General features: G+C 39.6%; 1 protein-coding gene across 1 annotated transcript in view; it reads right to left on the bottom strand.

Annotated features, from left to right (window-relative positions):
- The window catches only part of CDHR1 (cadherin related family member 1), a 271,365-nt gene that overhangs the window by 36,382 nt on the left and 211,654 nt on the right, over window positions 1-23,329 (bottom strand). The window contains exon 15 of the mRNA XM_073574822.1: window positions 7,067-7,295. Coding sequence (XP_073430923.1) covers window positions 7,067-7,295 — 229 coding nt within the window. The remainder of the gene's footprint in view (window positions 1-7,066; window positions 7,296-23,329) is intronic.

Raw genomic sequence — 23,329 nt, 5'->3', positions numbered from 1 at the left:
TCAGCAGGACAAAAAAAAAAAATTGGGATTGCTTTTAAAAAAGCAGTTTGCGGAGCAGTGGGTAAACAGCAATGCAGGAATGTCAGGAAGCCTTAGAAGGCAGCCCAACAACCAACACCACTGATACACCACTATATAGCCTCCCCTTGCACTGCACACACAGTGACTGGTGTGTTGTACAGGCCAAATCGCTAGCAGCAGAAGCAGTTTTTTTTTCTTCTCAGCAGGACAAAAAAAAAAATTGGGATTGCTTTTAAAAAAGCAGTTTGCGGAGCAGTGGGTAAACAGCAATGCAGGAATGTCAGGAAGCCTTAGAAGGCAGCCCAACAACCAACACCACTGATACACCACTATATAGCCTCCCCTTGCACTGCACACACAGTGACTGGTGTGTTGTGCAGGCCAAATCGCTAGCAGCAGAAGCAGTTTTTTTGTCTTTTTCCCTGCCTAACGCTCTCCCTACAGAATCAGCAGCAACCTCTCCCTATACTGAGATCGGCAGAAGTAAGATGGCGGTCGGCGTGCATGCCCTTTTATACCCCCTGTGACGCCCACCAAAGCAAGCCAATCACTTGCATGCCCTTCTGAAAGATGGTGGTGACCCCTGCCTATGTCATCACGTTGCCCACAGTGTCCGTGGATCCTGATTGGCTGAAAAAGAGCGCAAAACAAACTTTTGAAACGCGACTTTGGCGCGTAAGTCGCCGACCTCGTGGCCGACCTCATCCTAGGGTCGGGTTTCGTTTCATGAAACCCGACTTTGCCAAAAGTCGGCGACTTTTGAAATTTTTCGACCCGTTTCGCTCAACTCTACTAATCACAACGGCAGTTTGCAATTTTCACTCAGCAACATTCACTGCTACCTGTTTCTGGAAAACACCCATGGAGTCAAAATTGTCACTACATCTGTAGATAAATTTCCAAAGGCTCATAATTTCCAAAATGTGGTCACTTGAGGGGGGGATTCTGCTTTTATAGCACTTAGAGGATCATTATATGGAATCCGCAAACTAGTCTAGGAAAATTTGTGCACCAGAGGCAAATAGCGCTCCGTCCCTTGTGAGTCTCTCCGTATGGCAAAGTAGTACTGTACAGCCACATATGGGGTATTACCACGTTCAGTAGAAATTGTGGGACAAATTTTGGTGCCACTTTTACCCATTTCCCAGTCTGAATATGTAAAACTTGGGGCTAACACACAATCTTGGTGGTAAAAATGTAAATTATTTTTACTTATCCCCCAATGGTACAAAATTCCTGTGGTGTCAATATAATCACTGCACCCATAGATGTATTCATTGAGAGGTTTAATTGGTAAAATGGGGTCACTTATCTGGGGTTCTGCTGTTCTGGCACCTCAGAGGCTCTGCCAATGTAACATGGCACCCTCAAACAAGTGCAGCAAAATCTGCACTGTAATATGGTGCTACTTCCCTTCTGAGCTTTGCACTGTGCCTCAAAAGCAGTTTTCAACCACATATGGGGTATCGGTGAACTCATATGAAATGGAACAAACAAACTTTGGTGTCCATTTTCTCCTTTTGCCCTAGTGAAAATACATTTGTAGCCAAAAAATATTTTTGTGGGAAACATGTAATTTTTTTTATTTTCACTGCTTAACTGTCATGATCCAGGATGGATGCACAAAGTAACCTTTTTTTCCTTTGGCTGTGTGCCAAAGGTGGTTTTGCCCCCGATGGCCATTAGGGTCATTGCACTGTGGTGATTTCAGTTGTAATTTTTCCCCCGGTGGCCATAAGGGTCACTGCACTCTGGTTACCTTAGTTTGTGCACGTGATTAAGTAACAGGTGTGATTGCTCTATAAAAGAGTATCAGGTGTGTCAATCACTGTTGGTGATAAGTTCCTTATTTGCAAGCAAGCCTGGGTGAAGGATGGAGCTAAATAAGAGTCACAGGCAGCTCAGTGAGAATCCTGGAGTAGCAGCTATGGTGTCTGCAAGGAGGGCTGGCATGGCGTGGTGGAGTCGCAGCTATGGTGTCAGCAAGGAGTTCGTGCATAGATTGGTGGAGGGGCAGCTATGGTGTAGAGCTGCACTCAAAATGCTGGATGTTGTTGCTGAGAGCTGGACTCAAGCATGCTGGACTTTTTGGCAGAAAAGCTGGACTCATTTGTGGGACTCTGTTTCTGGACAGCTGCACGCAGGTGGTGGACTCTGTTTGCTCCAAGGCTGCACTATGGTGTTGAATCCGGTTGGACGAAAAGATGCACGCAGGTGGTGGGCTCTGTTGCTGGGAGCATAAGCAACAGAGCAATGCTAAGTGTCCTTCCCCTGTATTGTCACTTTTCCTTATGTGTGTTTAGTGCAGTGGTGGGATTAGTTTCCGCACCGACCATTTCCCTAGTGAGGGTTTAGGTGCAGGGCGAGTCAGGGTTTTTAGGTTTCTGATCGTCGCCTGGTGCGGAACTGGCCTAGGGAATGTTAGGAGTGCAGAGACATTGGCTCAGGGGAGTTCAGGAGGTCTCCACTTCCCCGTTCCCTATCGCAGGGCCACCATTGTTACCCAGGTTTTCCTTTTTCCCTTTGTGTTATTGTATTAGTTACCGGCCTGCAGGCCGCGTCACATAGGACAATTACACGTGCCGCATCCTGTTGTATCAGTTACCGGCCTGCTGGCCGTGTCACTCAGGATGGGGTCATGTGACATTAACATTATAAACCTGTGAAGCACCTAGGGGTTCAAGGTGCTTAATACAAATTTAGAAAAGGTCCCAAAGTGGTCTAGTTTCCAAAATGGGGTAATTTTTGGGTGGTTTCCACTGTTTAGGCACATCAAGGGCTCTTCAAAAGCAACATGGATCCGTTAATTATTCCATCAAATTTTGCATTCAAAAAGTCAAATGGCGCTCCTTCCCTTCCAAGCCTTGCGGTGCACCCAAACAGTAGTATTCCCCCACATACGGAAAAATTGCACAATAAATTGCATGGAGCAATTTTTCCTGTAACCCTTATGAAAATGCAAAATTTGGAGCTAAAAAAGATTTAACTGGGAAAAATTTGATTTTTTTTTTTCATGGCTCTATGGTATATACTTCTGTGAAGCACCTGTAGGTTCCAGGTGCTTAATACACATCTAGATAAGTTCCATAACGGGTCTAGTTTCCAAAATGGTGTAAGTTGTGGTGGGTTTCCACTGTTTAGGCACATCAGAGGCTCTCCAAATGCGATATGGCAACCGCTAATTATTCCAGCAAATTATACATTCAAAAAAGTCAGCTGGTGCTCCTTCCCTTCCGAGCCCTGCCTTGTGCCCAAATACTAGATTTCCCCCACATATGGGGTATCTGCGCACTCAGGAGAAATTGCACAACAAAGCATATGTAGCAATTTCTTTTTTCACCCTTATGAAAATGCAAAATTTGAGCTAAAAATGATTTATCTGGGAAAAATGTGATTTTTTTTAGCTTAACGTTATAAACTTCTGTGAAGCACCTGTAGGTTCAAGAGGCACAATACACATATAGATAAGTTCTGTAATGCTCTGTAATGGGTCTAGTTTCTAAAATGGTGTCATTTGTTGGGGGTTTCCACTGTTTAGGCACATCAGGGGCTCTCCAAACGCGACAAAGAATCTAATAATTATTCCAGCAAATTTAATATTCAAAAAGTGAAATTGCGCTCCTTCCCTTCCAAGCCCTGCCGTGTGCCCAAACAGTAGATTTCCCCCACATATGGGGTATTGGCATGCTCAGGAGAAATTGCACAACAAAATGTATGGTACATTTTCTCCTGTTACCCTTGCAAAACTAAAAAAAATTAGGTTTAAAAGATATTTTTTGTGAAAGAAAAGTTAAATGTTTATTTTTTCCTTCCACATTCCAAAAATTCCTGTCAAGCACCTGAAGGGTGAATAAACGTTTTGAGAGTGGTTTTGAGTACCTTGTGGGATGCAGTTTTTAGAATGGTGTCATTCTTGGGTATTTTCTCTCATATAGGCCCCTCAAAGTCACTTCAAATGTGAGGTGGTCCCTAAAAAAATGGTTTTGCAAATTTTATTGTAAAAATTAGAAATCGCTGGTCAACTTTTAACCCTTATAACTTCCTAACAAAAGAAAATTATGTTTCAAGAAATGTGCTGATGTAAAGTAGACATATGGAAAATGTTATTTATTAACTATTTTGTGTGATAAGACTCTGATTTAAGAGCATAAAAATTAAAAGTTTGATAATATAAAAATTTTCACCAAATTTCTTTTTTTTCACAAATAAAAGCAAGTCATATCAAAGAAATTTTACCACTATCAAAAAGTATAATATGTCATGAGAACACTATCCCAGAATCAATGGGATACATTGAAGAATTCCAGAGTTATGATCTCATAAAATGACAGTGGTCAGAAACTTCATTAAATAAACCCAGACCCTCTTTATCAAATAAAACAGATTTTTCTCTCCCTAAAGATAATCGATCCTCTTTCACGTTTTCGACTCCGTACAGCCCACAGTTTAAACAAATAAAAGACATGATCTGTAAGTACTTACCTTTTATAAATCAGGACGATACACTGCACAATATAATTGATGGTGGATAAAGATGTGTTGCCAGGCGAGGCATCATCCTTGTCAACATGTTGTCACCCAGCTTTCCCAGATATTCTGATTCTACCTCTAATTGGTTAACAGTAAAAGGCTTCCACAAGTGTGGCGGTATTAGGTATAATGTATGCCCATTTGCGTTGGACCTCAAAAAAACATTTCCGATATCCCCCACAATAAATCATCAGATATCCACTTTTATTAATTGTGATACCAAACACGTGGTGTACTGCATTCACCGCTCTTCATGCCAAGTCAAATACACAGGTTGCACGATCCGTAAATTTAAAAATAGGATCACTGATCATATCGCTAATATCAGCGCCAATAATAGCTCCTACTTTGGAGCAACAAAACATTTTGTTTCTATCCATAAGGGGGACCTCACTTATTTTACATGTTTTGCCATAGAAGTCAGTTGTCCTAGACGAGGTGGGGACTGGCATAAACATTTATTGATGAGGGAGGCTTATTGGATATGATGCCTAGATACGAAATTCCCCAAGGGAAAATGATTTGTTCTATATTTATTGATTCTATTAACCATTCAACATCCAGTCCTCATTTGTTTTGTTCTACAGCTGCTGCATTTCATTAATCAATTTTTTCTCTTTGCTCTGATTGGTGTTTGTTCCTTATTTATTTATATCCGTCTGTATGTTCTTACTATATCCTATGACTAAGGGTGAACTGTTGCACCAGAAACACATCAGGTTGTTTTTTATTGTTTTATTTTTAATCATGTCCAAATAAACTTTTTTCATTTTAACTGGTCGGTGTGCCAGAAACATATCCTTTCCTTTTCCTAAATTTGCTGAATGGACCAGCAGGATCGGCACCTACCAGACACATGCTAGCCAACTCGTTTGGATTCCTGTTGGATACTACTCACGTGGAGACTCCCTGTCCTTCCCTGCCTCATGTCCTTAGGCAATGGATATGTCCTATAGCTATTTTACTTATGCACCTCATGCATTTTATTTAGTTCATGCTTTTTGTGTGCTACTAATTTCGACACCCTATGCATTGTGTTCATAACATATGCTTTGCCTGTTATTTACATGACAGAGTGTCATCTGTCCTTGCCTTACTATAACTTTATATATGGACTTCACTTACTGTATTTTGATAATATGCATGTTATTTTATAGCAATGTTTTTTTAACTTTATCTAGACATGGTTTTTGCACCTAGGTCCATATTATTTTATGATGCCTAGGGATTTTTCTGTATATCGTTATTTTTATTGGCTTACTAAACTATTGGCTAATAATTTGCCAATCTTTTGATGCACAGGTAATGTTATTTACACCAACCATTTTGACATACTAATTGGGGGACCCATTGTCTCTTCTTTCAGGAATTTATTGATCTTGTTTATCAGTTTTTCATCTTTATCCTGATTGGTTTGTTGTTTTAGCAGATCTTCGTTCATGTACAGTATATATACTGTATATTTTTTTTTGATAATTACTTAGTAAAGTTATTATATGTTAATTATTTATCCCTTATATGTCTTTTTATATGACCAATGTTCTATCACTAACACTAATTAACACTATTATTTTGATTTGATAGGCATTTTGTTTGGTTGTACATTTTTGACGCTTACGCCTGCAGACATACAAATCTGATGCTAGCCCAATACTATTTTCTACTCCAACACAGAGAATGTACGGAAAAATATGTGATATGGCAGAGTATGAGTCGAGGAAGCAGAGCTAGCTCTGTAGTTTTTTTTTCAATGAAAATCCTGAATAAAATTGCTATATCCTCCAGCTCAGAGCCTCCTCCTCTCCACATTGTCCTATGCATTGCACAGATAGAGTTGAAAAGGCTTGTTCAAATAAGAGATAGTGCCATGCAATAGCATTCTTTATGAATAAGAGATAGGCTGGTTTCACATTTGGGTCTGTTTGCGCAGCATTTCATCCGCAGCAATCAGCATGTCATGTTTCCCTATCTTTAACATGGTGTATGCAGGGGCATGCGTTTGCATCAGTTCGCATGCATCTATGTACGCATGCGTCGTTCTTTGGTGTGCGGCAGGGTCTGGCGAACACATCATGTTGGATTTTTGGAAGCGGCAAAAATCCATCAAATATGTGCATTCATGCGCATGCGGGTGAGTGCGTCAAATAAACGCATTACTGTCTATGGGAACGCATGCATACGCAAAGACATGAGTATGCATGCATTCAAAACGCATGCGTTTTTCACATAATCATGTCCGGGAAATGAGACACGCCCATTAGGTGTGGCTTGTGTCAAGGAAATTCACCTAACGCATGAGCTGAAAAAACACAAATGCATGCAAAAAACGTATGGAAACGCAGCATTTGTTTGCCGTCATGCGTAAGCTAATGCGAATAAAAAACTCGGTGTAAACATGCGTTTGTATGTGTTTTGACATACGTTTGCGCATGCAGACAAAAGCACACAAATGCTAATGTGAACCTAGCCTTAGACAACACCCAAAATGAGGGAAGTTTTATAATGAAATTCTTACCTCTATTTTTACTGGGCTGCCAATAACCATAGTCCTTTCCTGAATATTCTCATTAAACTCTGGGCAATGGTCGTTAATGTCTAAAACAGTAACAAAGACTTCAGCTAAGCTATATTTTCCTTCTGTGTCTTCAGCTTTGACATAAAAGTTATACTTTGAGTTTTCCTCAGCATCCAGGATGGCCCAAGGTTGGGTGTAAATAATTCCAGTTGAAGGATGAATAAGAAAGCTGCAGGGCAAAAAATAGATAATTTATTTAATCTGCCAATTGTGATTTCTAGAAGTAATGTTAATCTAGTATAGCAATTTATCAGCATTGTTTTGCTCAGGCATAAACCTCTTAGTTTCGAAGTATGTAGCGGTAATATTTGTCCAGGTGCAAGCATAGCTAAGAATTATTGCACACTAATAGCATTTGCATCAATATCATCTCATGAGAACTTTTCAGTACATTTTTCTGTAAAATAGACCTGGAAATTCTTTTAAAGAAAGAAAATATTTGGTAGGGTCGTTCTTTTACACCAGACTTTTATTTGTGGCTGATTTGATTATTGTTTAAGGGGTTTTCCAGGCTATATAACATAATAGTGATAGAGTATAACATTGGAAATCCTAAGAATCTGTATGAATAAAGCAATAATAAAAGCAGAAGAGAAACCTACTATTACATATTCTTCCACATACCATGTACAGGACACAGCTAGCATGTGGTAGAATTTGTACCAATAGCTTTCTCTTCTGCTTCTCTTATTGCTTCATTCATACACAGTCTAAGAGGGCATGTGGAAGAAGGTGCTTTGATCAGAGGAGACCAAAGTAGAACTTATGGGCTAAATATAAAATGCTATAGGTGGTGGAAAATTAACCCTGCACATAACCTTGAAAATATCATCCCCACTGGCAAACATGGTGGTTGCAGCATCATGCTGTGCAAACGTTTTTCTTCAGAAGGACAAGGAAGCTGCTCAGGGTTGATGGGAAGATAGATAGAGCTAAATACAGGCCAGTTCTGAAGGAAAACCAGCTATTGGCTGCAAAAGACGAGAGTGGGGAGTAGGCTCACCTTCCAGAAGAACAACGACCCTAAACAAACTGCTAGTGGTACAGTAGAATGGTTAAATTAACACTGCACATCACCCTAAAAATACCATCACCACCATCAAACTTGGTGATTGCAGCATTATGCTGTGGGGATGCTTTTCTTCAGCAGGGACAGGGAAGCTGGTCACAGATTATGGAAAGCGGATGGAGCTATATACAGGATAATAATGGAGGAAAACATGTTAGAAGCTGCAAAAGACTGAGGCTTAGGTTCACCTTCTAACAGGACAAAGACCCTAAACATACTGCCAGACCTAGGTTTAGAACAAAGCATATTCATGTGTTTGATTGGCCCAATTAAAATCCAGTCCTAAATACCACTAAGAATCTGTGGCAAGACTTGAAAATTGCTGTTCCCAGACGCTGTCCATCCAATCTCACTGAGATAAAGCTGGTTTGCGAAGAAGAATGGGCAAAAATTTCAGCTTCTAAAAGTACAAAGCAGGTAGAGACATACCCAAAAAAACTTGCACCAGTAATTGCAGCAAAAGGTGATCCTACAAAGTATAAACTCTAGGGGAGCTGATTAGAAATGCACTTAACAATTTTCAAATTTATATTTTTTAAATATTTAGAAAACCATGTATAATTTATTTTACATTTCACAAACACGTGCTACATAGTGTTGGTATATCAGATACTGTACAATCCCAATAAAAAAAAAAAAAGTTTGTAGGTATAACATGAAATTATGTAGAAAAGTTCATGTAGTATGAATACTTTTTAAGGCAATGTACCAGACATGTAGCAGACCAGAGCACCCGCTGAACCCCCATGTCTGCACATTTAGTGGTAGCGATGGGATACTACTCAGCCCTCCAGATCTGTGGTAGCTAGAGGGAATAGATGTTCGTAGACACCATCCTGGGCTCCACAACCAGGGAGGCGTCCAACCCCACCAACTCTGCCTTGGGAAGAGGACTAGAGTGGATGTATAACCACAGCAAAATATGGCAACTACAGGAGCTGTACCAGCTTCAACGGATTGAATACCAGGCCATCGACACTCTATTGGATTTAATCCAGGGACCATAGGGTGTGGAGGACACCATGTGTGGACACAATGGATATGAGTCGGTTCACGTCAATTATGTGTGGAGTTTATTCTCAAGTAAAACCTGGAATATGCTCTGAGGAAACCGGATGATACAAAGGTTTGTTCTCATGAAGGAGAGACCTCATACATTCATGACTGTGCTTGAAGACATGCATATGGACTGCCCCAATAAGTGGAGAAGGATAATCGAAAGCCTATCACATCTGGCTAATTAAGATGGGGGAGCAATGTGATGACACAGCATTTAATATTAATTATCTAGGCATATGTTTCAGTTGTCAAGAACCACAGACTTTTGTCATATGAGTCTTAAACGTTGATTTTTCATATTTTTGAATGGCTGTCTCTTATATAAGCTCCTACAGCTTATTGTCTGCTATCTTTGCAAGACAGGGATACAGGATCATTAAAGAATTGATGTGGGACCCTGTGGCCCCCTGACCTCCGGATGATGACCTGAAACACAGATGGGGGTATAAAAAGGATTTCTATCATTCTGCAAGGAGAACCAGAGACTCTTTACAAAACCATAGCAAGGAACACTCTACAGGACAGCAGCCAGGATATCATGGCTCCATCACGAGGGGCACAGATTTGGCATTCTACAGGATGCCAGCTTAGGGGACCATGGCCTGAGCTGAAAGAATACAGATCTGCTCCACTGAGTGACAACCACTGAACCGATGGAAGTCTGAGGAAGCCACCAGTCACCTGGCTCTATGGAGATGTTCATAAAAACCAAGTTGTGACCCTTAAAAATCACAGAAAAAAGGCAGAGATGCTTACCTGCCCAGGTCTCCAAACAAATGCACTGTCAGGGTGCAGTGGACCTGATTAAATATGGTGACACCTGTTCACACAGGATACATCTTGGTTAGCACTGGGCAGCCCGACTGAGCTAGAAGTATGAGCATCATTAATAAGCTGTAAGCCAGATGCTATGCATTATCTGTATGTGAATAATGCTGTATACAGATTATTATCTTTTCTGCATTAGTATGTCATACAATCACCCTCTCCATGGATTGGTAGGTTGAGAGTGATTGTCTCGTCGGTATTACTGCACCTGTGTTGTCGCCATCTTTAATCGGGTCCACTGCACCCTGAAAGTGCATTTGTTTGGAGGCCTGGGCAGGTAAGCATCTCTGCCTTTTTTCTACAGGAAAGATGTATATCTTTGTACCGTGTTAGCCAGTAGATAGAAAAATATTCAGGATTGAGAGTCCTCAGTAGTTGATATCTTTTAATGGCTAACTGAAAAGATGGTAATACATTGCAAGCTTTCGAGACTACTCAGCCTGATGAAGAGACCTGAGTAGTCTTGAAAGCTTGCAATGTATTACCATCTTTTCAGTGAGCCATTAAAAGGTATCAACTACTGAGGACTCTCAATCCTGAATATTTTGCCTTTTTTCTGTGATTTTAACAAATTTGGGGGGATTTCTAAGTCCTCTTTTTGTGTTGGTGAGCCCAGGTTGTGACCTTCCGGTCAGCTAGCCATGTACCTCAATGGACTGTCAGCTTCCTAAGCTTGTTGTTACTGCCTCTCTGTACGTAAATCAACAACACCAAAACAATAACGTTTTTTGCACATATAGTACAGTCATGGCCAAAAGTTTAGAGAATGAAACAAATATTATATTTTCACATGATCTGCTGCCCTCTGGTTTTTATGTGTGTTTGTCAGATGTTTTTATCACATACAGAAATATAATTGCAATCATATTATGAGTAGCAAAAGGTTATATTGACAGTTAGAATGAGTTAATGCAGCAAGTCAATATTTGCAGTGTTGACCCTTCTTCTTCAAGACCTCAGCAATTCTCCCTGGCATGCTCTCAATCAACTTCTGGATCAAATCCTGACTGATAGCAGTCCATTCTTGCAAAATCAATGTTTTTATTTTGTTTGAATTTGAAGGTTTTTGTTTGTCCACCCGTCTCTTGATGATTGACCACAAGTTCTCAATGGGATTAAGATCTGGGGAGTTTCCAGGCCATGGTCCCAAAATCTCAATGTTTTGTTCCCTGAGCCATTTAGTTATAACCTTTGCTTTATGGCAAGGTGCTCCATCATGTTGAAAAAGGCATTGTTGATCGCCAAACTGCTCTTGGACGGTTGGCAGAAGTTGCTCTTGGAGGACATTCTGGTACCTTTCTTTATTCATGGCTGTATTTTTAGGCAAGACTGAGAGAGAGCCCATTCCCTTGGCTGAGAAGCCACCCCACACATGAATGGTTTCAGGATGCTTGACAGTTGGCATGAGACAAGACTGGTGGTAGCGCTCACCTGGTCTTCTCCGAATAAGCCGTTTTCCAGATGTCCCAAACAATCGAAAAGGGGATTCATCAGAAAAAATGACTTTACCCCAGTCCTCAGCAGTCCACTCCCTGTACCTCATGCAGAATATCAGTCTGTCCATGATGTTTTTTCTGGAGAGAAGTGGCTTCTTTGCTGCCCTCCTTGAGACCAGGCCTTGCTCCAAGAGTCTCCACCTCACAGTGCGTGCAGATGCACTCACACCTGCCTGCTGCCATTCCTGAGCAAGCTCTGCACTGCTGGTAGCCCGATCCCGCAGCTGAAACACTTTTAAGAGATGGTCCTGGCGCTTGCTGGTCTTTCTTGGGCGCCCTGGAGCCTTTTTGGCAACAAGGGAACCTCTCTCCTTGAAGTTCTTGATGATGCGATAGATTGTTGACTGAGGTGCAATCTTTCTAGCTGCAATACTCTTCCCTGTTAGGCCATTTTTGTGCAGTGCAATGATGACTGCACATGTTTCTTTAGAGATAACCATGGTTAACAGAAGAGAAACAATGATGCCAAGCACCAGCCTCCTTTTAAAGTGTCCAGTGGTGTCATTCTTACTTAATCATGACAGATTGATCTCCAGCCCTGTCCTCATCAACACCCACACCTGTGTTAATGGAGCAATCACTGAAACGATGTTAGCTGGTCCTTTTAAGGCAGGGCTGCAATGATTTTGAAATGTGTTTTGGGGGATAAAGTTAATTTTCTAGGCAAATATTGACTTTGCAAGTAATTGCTGTTAAGCTGATCACTCTTTATAACATTCTGGAGTATATGCAAATTGCCATTAGAAAAAATGAAGCAATAGACTTTGTAAAAATTAATATTTGTGTCATTCTCTAAACTTTTGGCCATGACTGTATGTGAAAATTCACTGAACAATTGAGCAAACCTTTCTAGAAATGTGAATAAACATCAAAAAAATTTAATAAAAAGATTTTTATTACAACATGGGAATAAAACTGTCTGAGGCAGAGAAGATAAAAGACATATAGAAAACAAACAGTCCTTTATAGAGAAATCACAGCAAAACCTATGGCAAGTGGGTATAATAAACAATTGGTATTATCCCTGCATCATATTATAAGATCAGTATTATGGGTGAAGTCCATATACAAGTGTGCATGTAATAGTAGGTCCAAATTGATTGATAAATAGCTAATCAAATACAAACATCACCATAAAAATATCACTAAAAGTGTATACACTTTTAGCGAATCCTGCTTTTGAGCAGGGGGTTGGACCAGACGGCCCAGTAGGTCCCTTCCAACTCTACGATTCTATGATTCTATGATTCTACATCTATAAAAAGCAGAGTATGTTACCCGATAGGAACACCCAAGAACTCCAATGCACATTTTGCCAGGTGGCTTTCTCATGGAGTATGAGAGGAAAGAGTAAAAGTAGCCAATAGAAAACATCCATAGATAAAATAGTGTAATAATATAAATAAATGTCTCATGTCTCATATGCCAAAAGGAATATATCTAAGGAACGAATTTGTTACTCATCATGAGATTCAGATGAAAAGAATAAACAGAAAATGTGAAATTGGTCAAAGGAGTGATGCGTTCCAGTGTGGAATGCACGCTCAGGTAGCGGTAACCGGAAACGGAAATGACATATGCAAGCCTATGACTCATTGCCTCCAATGAGACAAGAGACGATTTCCAAGGTGGAACACGCAATTGTCGAGCACGAGGACTGGAATGGGCATGTGACCCACATGATGAATATATATAATACAAAATAATATTATAAAAGATAAATGTGAATACAAACAAGTGAAAGTGAGCACATGATTGAGTGAGAAGAGAAATATATCTATAGATAAGTATATATATATACACACACACTACCGTTCGAAAGTTTAGGGTCACCCAGACAATTTTGTGTTTTCCATGAAAACTCATACTTTTATTAATCAAATGAGTTGCCAAATGAATTTAAAATCTAGTCCAGACATTGACAAGGTTCGAAAAAAAGATTTTTATTTGAAATATGAATTTTCTCTTTTAAACTTTGCTTTTGTCAAAGAATGTTCCCTTTGCAGCAATTACAGCATTGCAGACCTTTGGCATTCTAGCAGTTAATTTGCTGAGGTATTCTTTAGAAATTTCACCCCATGCTTCCAGATGCCTCTCCCACAAGTTGGTTTGGCTTGATGGGCACTTTTTGCATACCATACGGTCAAGCTGCTCCCATAGCAGCTCAATGGGGTTGATATCTGGTGACTGGACTGGCCACGCCATTACAGATAGAATACCAGCTGCCTGCTTTTCCCTAAATAGTTCTTGCATAATAAGGAGGTGTGCTTTGGATCATTGTCCTGTTGTAGGATGAAATTGGCTCCAATCAAGCGTTGTCCACAGGGTATGGCATGGCATTGCAAAATGGAGTGATAGCCTTCCTTATTCAAAATCCCTTTTACCTTGTACAAATCTCCCACTTTACCAGCACCAAAGCAACCCCAGACCATCACATTACCTCCACCATTCTTGACAGATGGCGTCAGGCACTCTTCCAGCATCTTTTCAGTTGTTCTGTGTCTCACAAATGATCTTCTGTGTGATCCTAACACCTCAAACTTGGATTCTTCTGTCCATAACACTTTTTTCCAAACTTCCTCTGTCCAATGTCTGTGTTCTTTTGCCCATATTAATCTTTTCCTTTTATTAGCCAGTATCACATATGGCTTTTTCTTTGCCACTCTGCCCTGATGGCCAGCATCCCGGAGTCACCTCTTCACTGTAGACATTGACACTTGTGTTTTGCGTGTACTATTTAATGAAGCTGCCAGTTGAGGACCTGTGAGGTGTCGATTTCTCAAACTACAGACTCTAATGTACTTGTCTTTTTGCTCAGTTGTGCAGCGGGGCCTCCCACTTCTCTTGTTGGAGCCTGTTTGTGCTCTCCTCTGAAGGGAGTATTATACACCGTTGTAGGAAATCTTCAGTTTCGTGGCAATTTTTCGCATGGAATAGCCTTTCTAAGAACAAGAATAGACTGTCGAGTTTCATATGAAAGTTCTTCTTTTCTGGACATTTTGAGAGTTTAATGGAAACAACAAATGTAATGCTCCAGATTCTCAACTAGCTCAAAGGAAGTTCAGGTTTATAGCTTCTCTAATCAGACAAACTGTTTTCAGCTTTGCTAACATACTTGCACAAGGGTTTTCAAGGGTGTTCTAACCTTCTAGCCTTCTTACATAATTAGCAAACACAAAGTACCATAAGAACACTGGAGTGATGGTTGTTGGAAATGGGCCTCTATACACCTATGAAGATTTTGCATTACAAACCAGACTTTTGCAGCTAGAATAGTCATTTAGCATATTAACAATGTATAGAGTGTGTTTCTGAATCATTTAATGTTAGCTTCATTGGAAAAAAAACTGTGCTTTTCATTCAAAAATAAGGACATTTCTAAGTGACCCTAATCTTTTGAACGGCAGTGTGTGTATATATATATATATATATATATATATATATATATATGTGTGTGTGTGTGTGATAACGTGCAGGAGAGTACCAGGCTTCTCGTATTCACTGACCACTGCCTGTGTCCGCGGTCTCTCTGAATCCAGCGGCAGTACCCGTATCCTTTCCCCTCCTGCGTCAGCATCCTTTCTCCTCCCCTCTCTGCGCTGCTCTGCAGAAAGCGTGCGCAGTGTTCCTGCTCTTAGTCCTGCCCTCTTCCTGTTCCTGGCTTCAGTCAAGTCCTCTAAAGCATCTCCCGGGGAACCTAATGCCCTGCTCAATGTTTCCGGGCACGGAGCTGGGAAGGCAACTCCCCCTCGGCTCCTTCGGTGCTTCACACCCTTACATATATTTTAATAGTTCTATGTACTAATTCCTGTATCGGCTGAGAAGGCAATATTGATTATCCAAAATGTAGTAGTGTGCTAAAGGCTGAGGTAAATGAACACAGGATGTACTAAAAAGAGAAAAAAGGGGGAAAAATAAGATAATTAAAAACAAAGACAATTTAATTATTTGATTTTTTCTTTCCCCTTTTTTTTTTTACAATACATGAGTTAAATTTAAACTCAAGAATTGCCTCCACCATAGAATAAAAATGTTGTGGAATAAAATATTTTTAGAAAATTATGTTAGCAAAAATTTGATTCCTCGGGGCATATGGGTGCAACTTTTTCCCTCATATGGGAGAGATGATACTAATTTTACATCAGCATGGGAAAACTTTTGTAACTTTTGTTCACAATCATTTTTTACAATAATTATAGACTCCAATGCCAAAACGTTGTCTGGAAAGATAAATTGATGATTATTAAAAAATCTAAATAAATTACTCCCGCAACCTGAAATGGACAAATTCAAGAAGGAAATTGAAGATCTGTATGTCATATGGGTGAACAAATTAAAGAGATCAAATTTAAGAAATACACAAAAGATTTAATGGATATGGAGAATAATCAGGTGTATAAATGGAAACTCCCTCTCTGTCAGAGTAGAGACAGGCGTGCCACTATAACATCATCCACTTAATTTGAATCAGCTTCTTCTGGTCCACACAAGACCAACAATACCAGAAGTCACAAACATAAGAATAATTCAACATATACAATAGCAGAATGATATCCTTCGGTACGCAAATAAGTCAGATACAGTTGAATTTTAAAAAGTTGCAGTTTAATTCATAGCCGACTTTTCAGGAAATTACAGAAGTTAAATCCAATGTTTCGGCAACATTGCCTTTGTCAAGGATATCTGTAAATGAGCCAGTCAGCAGGATCCCGATGCTTCCATGCTGCCATCCAAATCCAGGGAGATTAGCTACAGTGCTGTGAGTTGCACACTTCTTCATTATGTTGTGCACTGTGGACCATGGAACACCAATAACTCTGGAGATGAGATTGTAACCTTGGGAATTTTTGATACTGTTAAAAAAATGTTGGTTCTTAAGTCCGAAGACAGTTCTCGTCTCATCTTTGGGTTCTGCATGCTTACTGTGGCACACACAGACACTATTCAAAGATTGAGCCAATTTCTCCCCTTTTTATCTGGTTTCAGGTGTGATTTTAATATTGACCACCCTGTTAATTGCCACAGGTGAGTTTGAATGAGCATCACATGCTTGAATTGATAACCACAATTTTGAAATGGTGCCAACAATCTTGTTCCACCCATTTTGGAGGTTTTGTGTGAAATTACACTGACAAGCAAAAGAGTAACAATGCTTTGAACTATTGGCTTTCAGGTTCCATATCTCACCATCCACTACTGCTTCAAACATGAGACTACAATAATTTTATAGAAATGCTATCATCCTAGCTATCTTATACATACATTTGACTTTAGCATATGATGAGCTATGCAGATTCTTGTCATGTCATTGTATTGTTACTGTTTTGCTTCTAAATATATAAAGTTACAATAAATTTATGTTATTTTGCTAGTATTTTATAAATCCACCTTTGGCTTTCAACACTGACTGAATCCAGTGTCCTGCTGGAACACTATGTCATCCTTTTCATATCCACAGTACTGGAGTGTACGAAGTAACTCATCTTGTAGGATACTCACATATAGCTCAGCATTGAAACCACCATGGATACTGGTCAGGTTATCCAATGCATTGGCCTGTGAAACAACTCCATATCTTCGGGCATCCTCCACGGAATTTAACAGCCACTTTTTATTTATTTATTTCTTTCAGGTCCATTTGCACCTTTCAGAGCCTAGCTTATTGACTTTTGTCTCACAATCAGCCATTTTCAATCGACTGTCCACTTTTCATACATTTTTGCAAACTCGAGCCCCGATTCCAAACTTGGGTAACAGGATTCAAATATTTAAATATCCACTTTTCGTACTTGTTTGCAAACTCGATCCAATGCTTGTTATGACAATATTGAAAATGAGGCTTCTTCACCTTTTTTTGGGGCAACATTCCAGACTTGTGTAATGTGTATCTCAAGATGTTTCCAAGGAAGTCTGTGATCTCACTATTACGAAGCATGTGAGCCATCTTCACTGCCAAGTTTGTTGCCCCAGAACTGATAGACCTTGTGATCAGCCGACTTGTTGACTCCTATAATTTGCCTGGACATCACCCCCTTAGCTTTTGAATGGATAGATGAACTTCATTTCATATTCTTCCAACTGTCATGAGACCTGATGCAGTACAGCAATTTTTTTTGGCCGATAGACCGCTATTGATGTGCTGGATGATGCTGCTTCTCATTTATTGGGAAATCTTATTCATAGCTGTTCCTCAATTGAAACCAGTGACCTTTCCCTTGGGAACCAACATAACAACACACTAAGCTATTAGGGAATGTGAGAACTGGTTGTATTTTGTAGTATATAGGTAGAAAAAGATTTTCCACCAGGAGAAGTAAAACAGTAACACTGCAGTGACATGACAAGAATCTGCATAACTAATCATATGATAAATAAATGCAAATCAAATTTATTTATGAGATAGCCAAGATGATTGTCTATAAAATTATGGTAGTCTCACGTTTGAAGCAGTAGTGGATGGTGCGATATGGAGCCTGAAATTCAAACGTTAAAAAAATTCTCTAAAATATTCTTTACAGAAACCTGGCAAAGTCCTTTGACATCAACACCCAAGACTTTTTAAAGTGGCTTGTGAAAGTACAGTACTGTATATATGTTTGGACTTGTGGAAGCGTTTTGTTGAGCGTGAAATGGCCATCATCCGCTTTCTCTTCCCCACACACCATACCCCTGACTTGAATGTCTCACATCAAGAATAAAGGACTGACTTTTTAAGGAACAGAGAGTGACACATTTTTTCAATTTTTATGAAGGTTTTTGTTTGTTACTACGGCTGAGCACTACTACAACTTTTCTAACGGTAAAAGTTAGCAAGTGGGTGAAATCTCCTTTATTAAAATTGGTATGGTGCTATAGACACTTTAAGACAATTACTTTCATAAGCCACATGCTTAGTAAAAGAAAGTCCACCTGTTTGCAATCTAAGTGTCACTATGTCTGTCAGTATTCTGAAAGGCCACAGAGGCTGCAAAACCATTAAGCAAGAGGTACTGCTAACAAAACAACACCATGAAGACCAAGAAGATATCCAAATAAGTCAGGGACAAAGTTGTTGAGCAGTACAGGTCAGGGTTGGGTTATAAAAAATATTCCATTATAATTTAATGGAAACAACATGGTATCATAACAAACCTGCCTTGAGAGGGTCACCCACCAAAACTCTCAGCCCGGGCAAGGCGGGCATTAATCAGAGAGGTAGCACAGAAACCAAAGTTAACCCTGAAGGAGCAGCAGAGACTAAAGTCCATACAACAACAATAAGTTGTACACTCCACAGAGGTGGCCTTCATTGAAGAGTTTATTTATCGAATATGTATGCAGGAAGATGCTGTGGTAAGATGAGACAAAAATTGTACTTTTTGGCCACCAAGGTAAACGCTATGTCTGTCGCTAAATCAGCACAGCTCATTACCCCAAGCACACATGGTGGTGTCAGCATCATGCTGTGGGGATGTTTTTCGGCAGCGGGGACAGGGAAAATGGTCTGATTAGAGAAGATAGATAGAGCAAAATGCAGGGATATTCTTAAGCAAATCCTGTTTCAGTCTATTAGTGATTTGAGACTGGGGGATGTAGATTAACCATCCAACAAGACAATGACCCAAAGCATACAGCTAAAGCACCACTGGTGTGGTTTAAGGGGAAACATTTAAATGTTTTGAAGTTGCCCAGACCTTAATCCAATTGAGAATGTGTGGTCAGACTTTATGATTGCTGTTCACCAGAGAAAGCTACCTAACTTGATGAAGCTGGAACAGTTTTGCCTTGAGGAAAGAGCAAAATTCCTAGTCGCAAGACATGGAAAGCTCAGTTTGCAGGTGTAATTGCTACAAAAGGAGGCTCTGCTAAATACTGACTTAGGGAGGTACACAGTTATGCACACTGAAGATTACAGTTATTTTGTACGATTTGTTGTTTGTTTCACAATAAAAAGAAAACCAAATGTTCACAGTGTTAGGCATATTCTTTACATTAACTGATGCAAACCCTCAAAAGAACAGTGAAATTCCAGATTGCGAGGTAGCAAAACAAGAAAAATGCTGAAGGGGTGAATACTTTTGCAAGCCAATGTAAGGCTGAATCAGACACCTATCTGCTTTCTGAGTATTTAGTAAGCTTTGCATTTGTTTGCTTACATACATACATTTCTCTAAGCAGGTTAATGATCTCTTCAGCGAAGATGCTTTTGCTTGAGCCAAACTTTTATGGAAACAGGACTATCCAATGATGCACTTACTACTTTTCTATTCTTTCCTGAACAAGGCCTTTGTTTAACCATTTGTCTGTAGTGAGCATAACAAATTCTACTACACTAGTGCCCTTAGGACTACAATTCTGCTGCAACAATGTTTAAAAATCTCTTCAAGCTAGTATCCAGTTGCCAGTTCATTATTGCAAACCTTTGGTTACCTATTAGTCTGCTGTAAATATGACAAACTCTTCTCTACTACGTATTCTAGTGCTGTTCACACTACAAAAAGGTGTAATCTCTAATGCATGCAACTATCTAGTTTGCCTCTTCATGACTTTTGCCTGCAGCTAACCATTTGTTTGTTGATTGACTATGTCTCAGCTATTGAACATCTGTCTGCTGATAGTATACATTTTTGCCATTATCCATTTGTTTGCTGCTGTACTGGATTCAGTGTACATTTATATTTCCCGTGTATATTCATTCTCGTGGCTATGCATTATCTGGTGTTTCCTGCTCTGCTTGTCTTCTTGCAGTCACTCTAAGGCCACATGCACACATTCAGTATTTGGTGAGTTTTTATCCCAGTATTTGTAAGCCCAAACCAGGAGTGGAACAGTCAAAGAAAAAGCATAATAGAAACATTTGCACCCCTTCTATCACCCACTCCTGGTTTTGGGGTAAAAAAGTCAGTAAATACTGAATGTGTGCATGTGGCCATACTCTGTTTCTGTGTTTTCTGGATCTTTGCTGATCCACATGCCATCTGGTAAGTCCTTTAAACTGTGTTGCTCACTCTCACCTACAGGTTTGAAAATCCACCCCATCAAGTGAGCCTGTAATAGTTGGAACCTGAAGATTTATTTTTATAACAATCCAGCAGAGCATTTTTACATTTTTTCATTAAATCTTTTTGACACCATTTGGAAATCAAGAGAATCCTATGGTAGAACACTCCACCCAGTGGCAGCAATAACAGTGACAATATTGGATATTACAACCCTAAGCTGTAGATAGAGGTGTGATTTTGGAGTGGTTTCTCCTGAGCTTAAATCAATGCACTGAATCTATATAATCTGGCCAAAGCAAAGTAGCATGTTGGTGCCTCCCTAGCCCCCAATGGCCTTTGTATGTGCTGTAGTCAGCTCTAGCTACATGTTATAGAACTTTAGTTAGCAGAGGTGCATGTGTGGATTAAAATGTGTAATAGAAAAAGGCACATGTACTTAGCTGTCTTTTCAAAGTCTTTTATTCTGATATACTTATTTTTAATTACAGATTAGTTTAAGATTAACACACTGGCGCCAGTCCACTTGGACAGAGAAGGAAGGTCCACTATTCCCAGATGCAGCTGGTGAATAACAGGCTCTGTGCTGGTGCCTGTTTAAAAGAGCTAAAGCTGATAAGAAAAGAAATACACCGCGCTATACTGGGAACTGAAAAAAATATAATATAACTGAGTACTTACTTGCTGGTGTGTGAAAAAATCACGTGGTGGTGGATGTATAGCAGTATTCTGAGACTATTCACCTTGTCATAGATGTATATATTTGGATGCCAAAACTGCTGAGTAGATAATATAGGGTTAAATGGGGGTGAGCCTGTTAGTGTGTTACAGAGGAAAAAAATAAATAAATAAATAAATAAATTAAAATAAAATAAAATATGAACTAATCTTGATTTACTCACTTAAGGAAATCAGAACCATATGAAATATATGCTGTAAATGTAGCCATTGCCAAATATTAAGATTGGAATATTGCAGCCTGTTTCTGAAAAAAATATAATAGTTGAAAAATAAAACCAAAAAAAAAAAAAAAAAAAAGAGGGGGATAAATAGATGTTTGAGATGATAAGTGAATGCTGACCTTACTGCATGCCAATTTCAACAGGCGAGGTCAGAATGATTAATCCTGTGCAAAACAAATGATGGCACAGTTCTTGCAAAGTGAATGAGCGTTAGTGACAGCATGTGCCCACTAGTGGAACGAGGTGCTTAATTCTGGTGCACTTACTTGCAGGGCCAGTGCTCAGTGAGACAGGCTTGGGTGCTCAGCGTGGGGGCTGGGGCTGCTGCTGCTAATCCGTATGGACGTGGAGACCGCCGTTGCCTCGCGTGCTCCGGCCGAGAGCAACGCTGAGGGACTCGGCGTGTGATGGGGCAGGGCTAGCGTGACGTCACACTGGGGGTAAGACGGTGGCTCAAAGGCAGCACAATACCGACATGTTTCGAGAGATAGCTACTCTCTTCATCAGGGTTGTGCCTATTAGTGTGCAGACCGTCAATTTATAGCAGACTGAGCCTGAATTAAGTGATCACCTGACCCAAATGCCTGATTGAGCAACTTAATTAGATGTAGTACAAAGTACTGGTGTGTCTACATGTAACTAAATGATTGCGGGACCCTATCATTACCAATGTGCTACAGAGATGGGTTAAATTTTAACCCTATTTGGTCCAAAAATTCCTTATGAGAATTAAAAAGTGAAAAAATAAAAAATAAAAATAAAACATAACCTTTATTTATATAAATGTATAAAAAGTGTAATTAAAATTGTGTATAAAAAATCAGTTTAAAAAATGACAATGAAAATGTGCCAAAGCCCAAAATCTACCGATGAGGTGCCTCTTTAGATGTTTGTTTCATTATACTCGAAGGGTTCATAGGCTTACATGATGGCCAAATAAATGCACGATATTGGGGTCTTATTCAGCATAATGGCATGATTATGATTAGTACCATATCCTCCTACCAAATTGATTCCAATAAATGAGATTGGAAAAAAATCTCAAAAAAAAAAAAAATTAATATAAGGATCACTAAGAACTGAAAAAATTATACGTGAATAAAACACCATTTGAGTGTACTAAAAGATAAAAAAATTTATGTCATCTTGTGGGATTGTATAAAACCATGTCTAAAATTATGATCTATAATAATAATATATGGGGGGAGGGAAAAAAAGGAGGGGGCTAGAATGCATACAGCTCAATTTCATGATTGAGGCCCTTTGGGGCCAGACTGTCCAGAGTGTAGATCCACCTGGATTCTACCCGGGACATTGCTTTAAGGTAGTCGCCCCTTCTTGGGTTTGACCGAACTATTTGAATGCCCAAAAAAGAAACTCCTTTGCACGATCAATTATGAGTATCCAAAAAGTGACGGGATAATGGATGTCCCTTATAGCCTTTTCTAATATTATCTAGATGCTCCTTAATCCTAACCTGAAGGGGTCTCTTAGTTCTCCCTACATAAATCTTACCACAGGGACATTTTAAAATATAAATAACGCCTGATGTTTGACACGAAATGCTATCTTGGATATAATAAGTATTATTGTTAGATGAATCCGTGAAATGATTATGTAATTGTTTAGACGTTGCTGTTCTGATGCAACAAACACACTTCCCACATGATTGAAAGCCTGGTAGGTTTGAACTAGACCGAGCTAATTGGTGGACATGATTAATAGAACTGCGCATTTTAGTCGTGGGCGCCAATAATAGGCCTAAATTTTGCGCTTTAGTGTACACGAACCGAGGTCTTTTGGGAAGCAAA

The sequence above is a fragment of the Dendrobates tinctorius genome, unplaced genomic scaffold (genome assembly GCF_039654945.1).
Source record: "Dendrobates tinctorius isolate UK_male_01 unplaced genomic scaffold, ASM3965494v1 ptg000040l, whole genome shotgun sequence".
NCBI classification, from domain to species: domain Eukaryota; kingdom Metazoa; phylum Chordata; class Amphibia; order Anura; family Dendrobatidae; genus Dendrobates; species Dendrobates tinctorius.
Note: the sequence above shows the minus strand (reverse complement) of the source record. Positions and strands in the feature narration are given on the sequence as shown.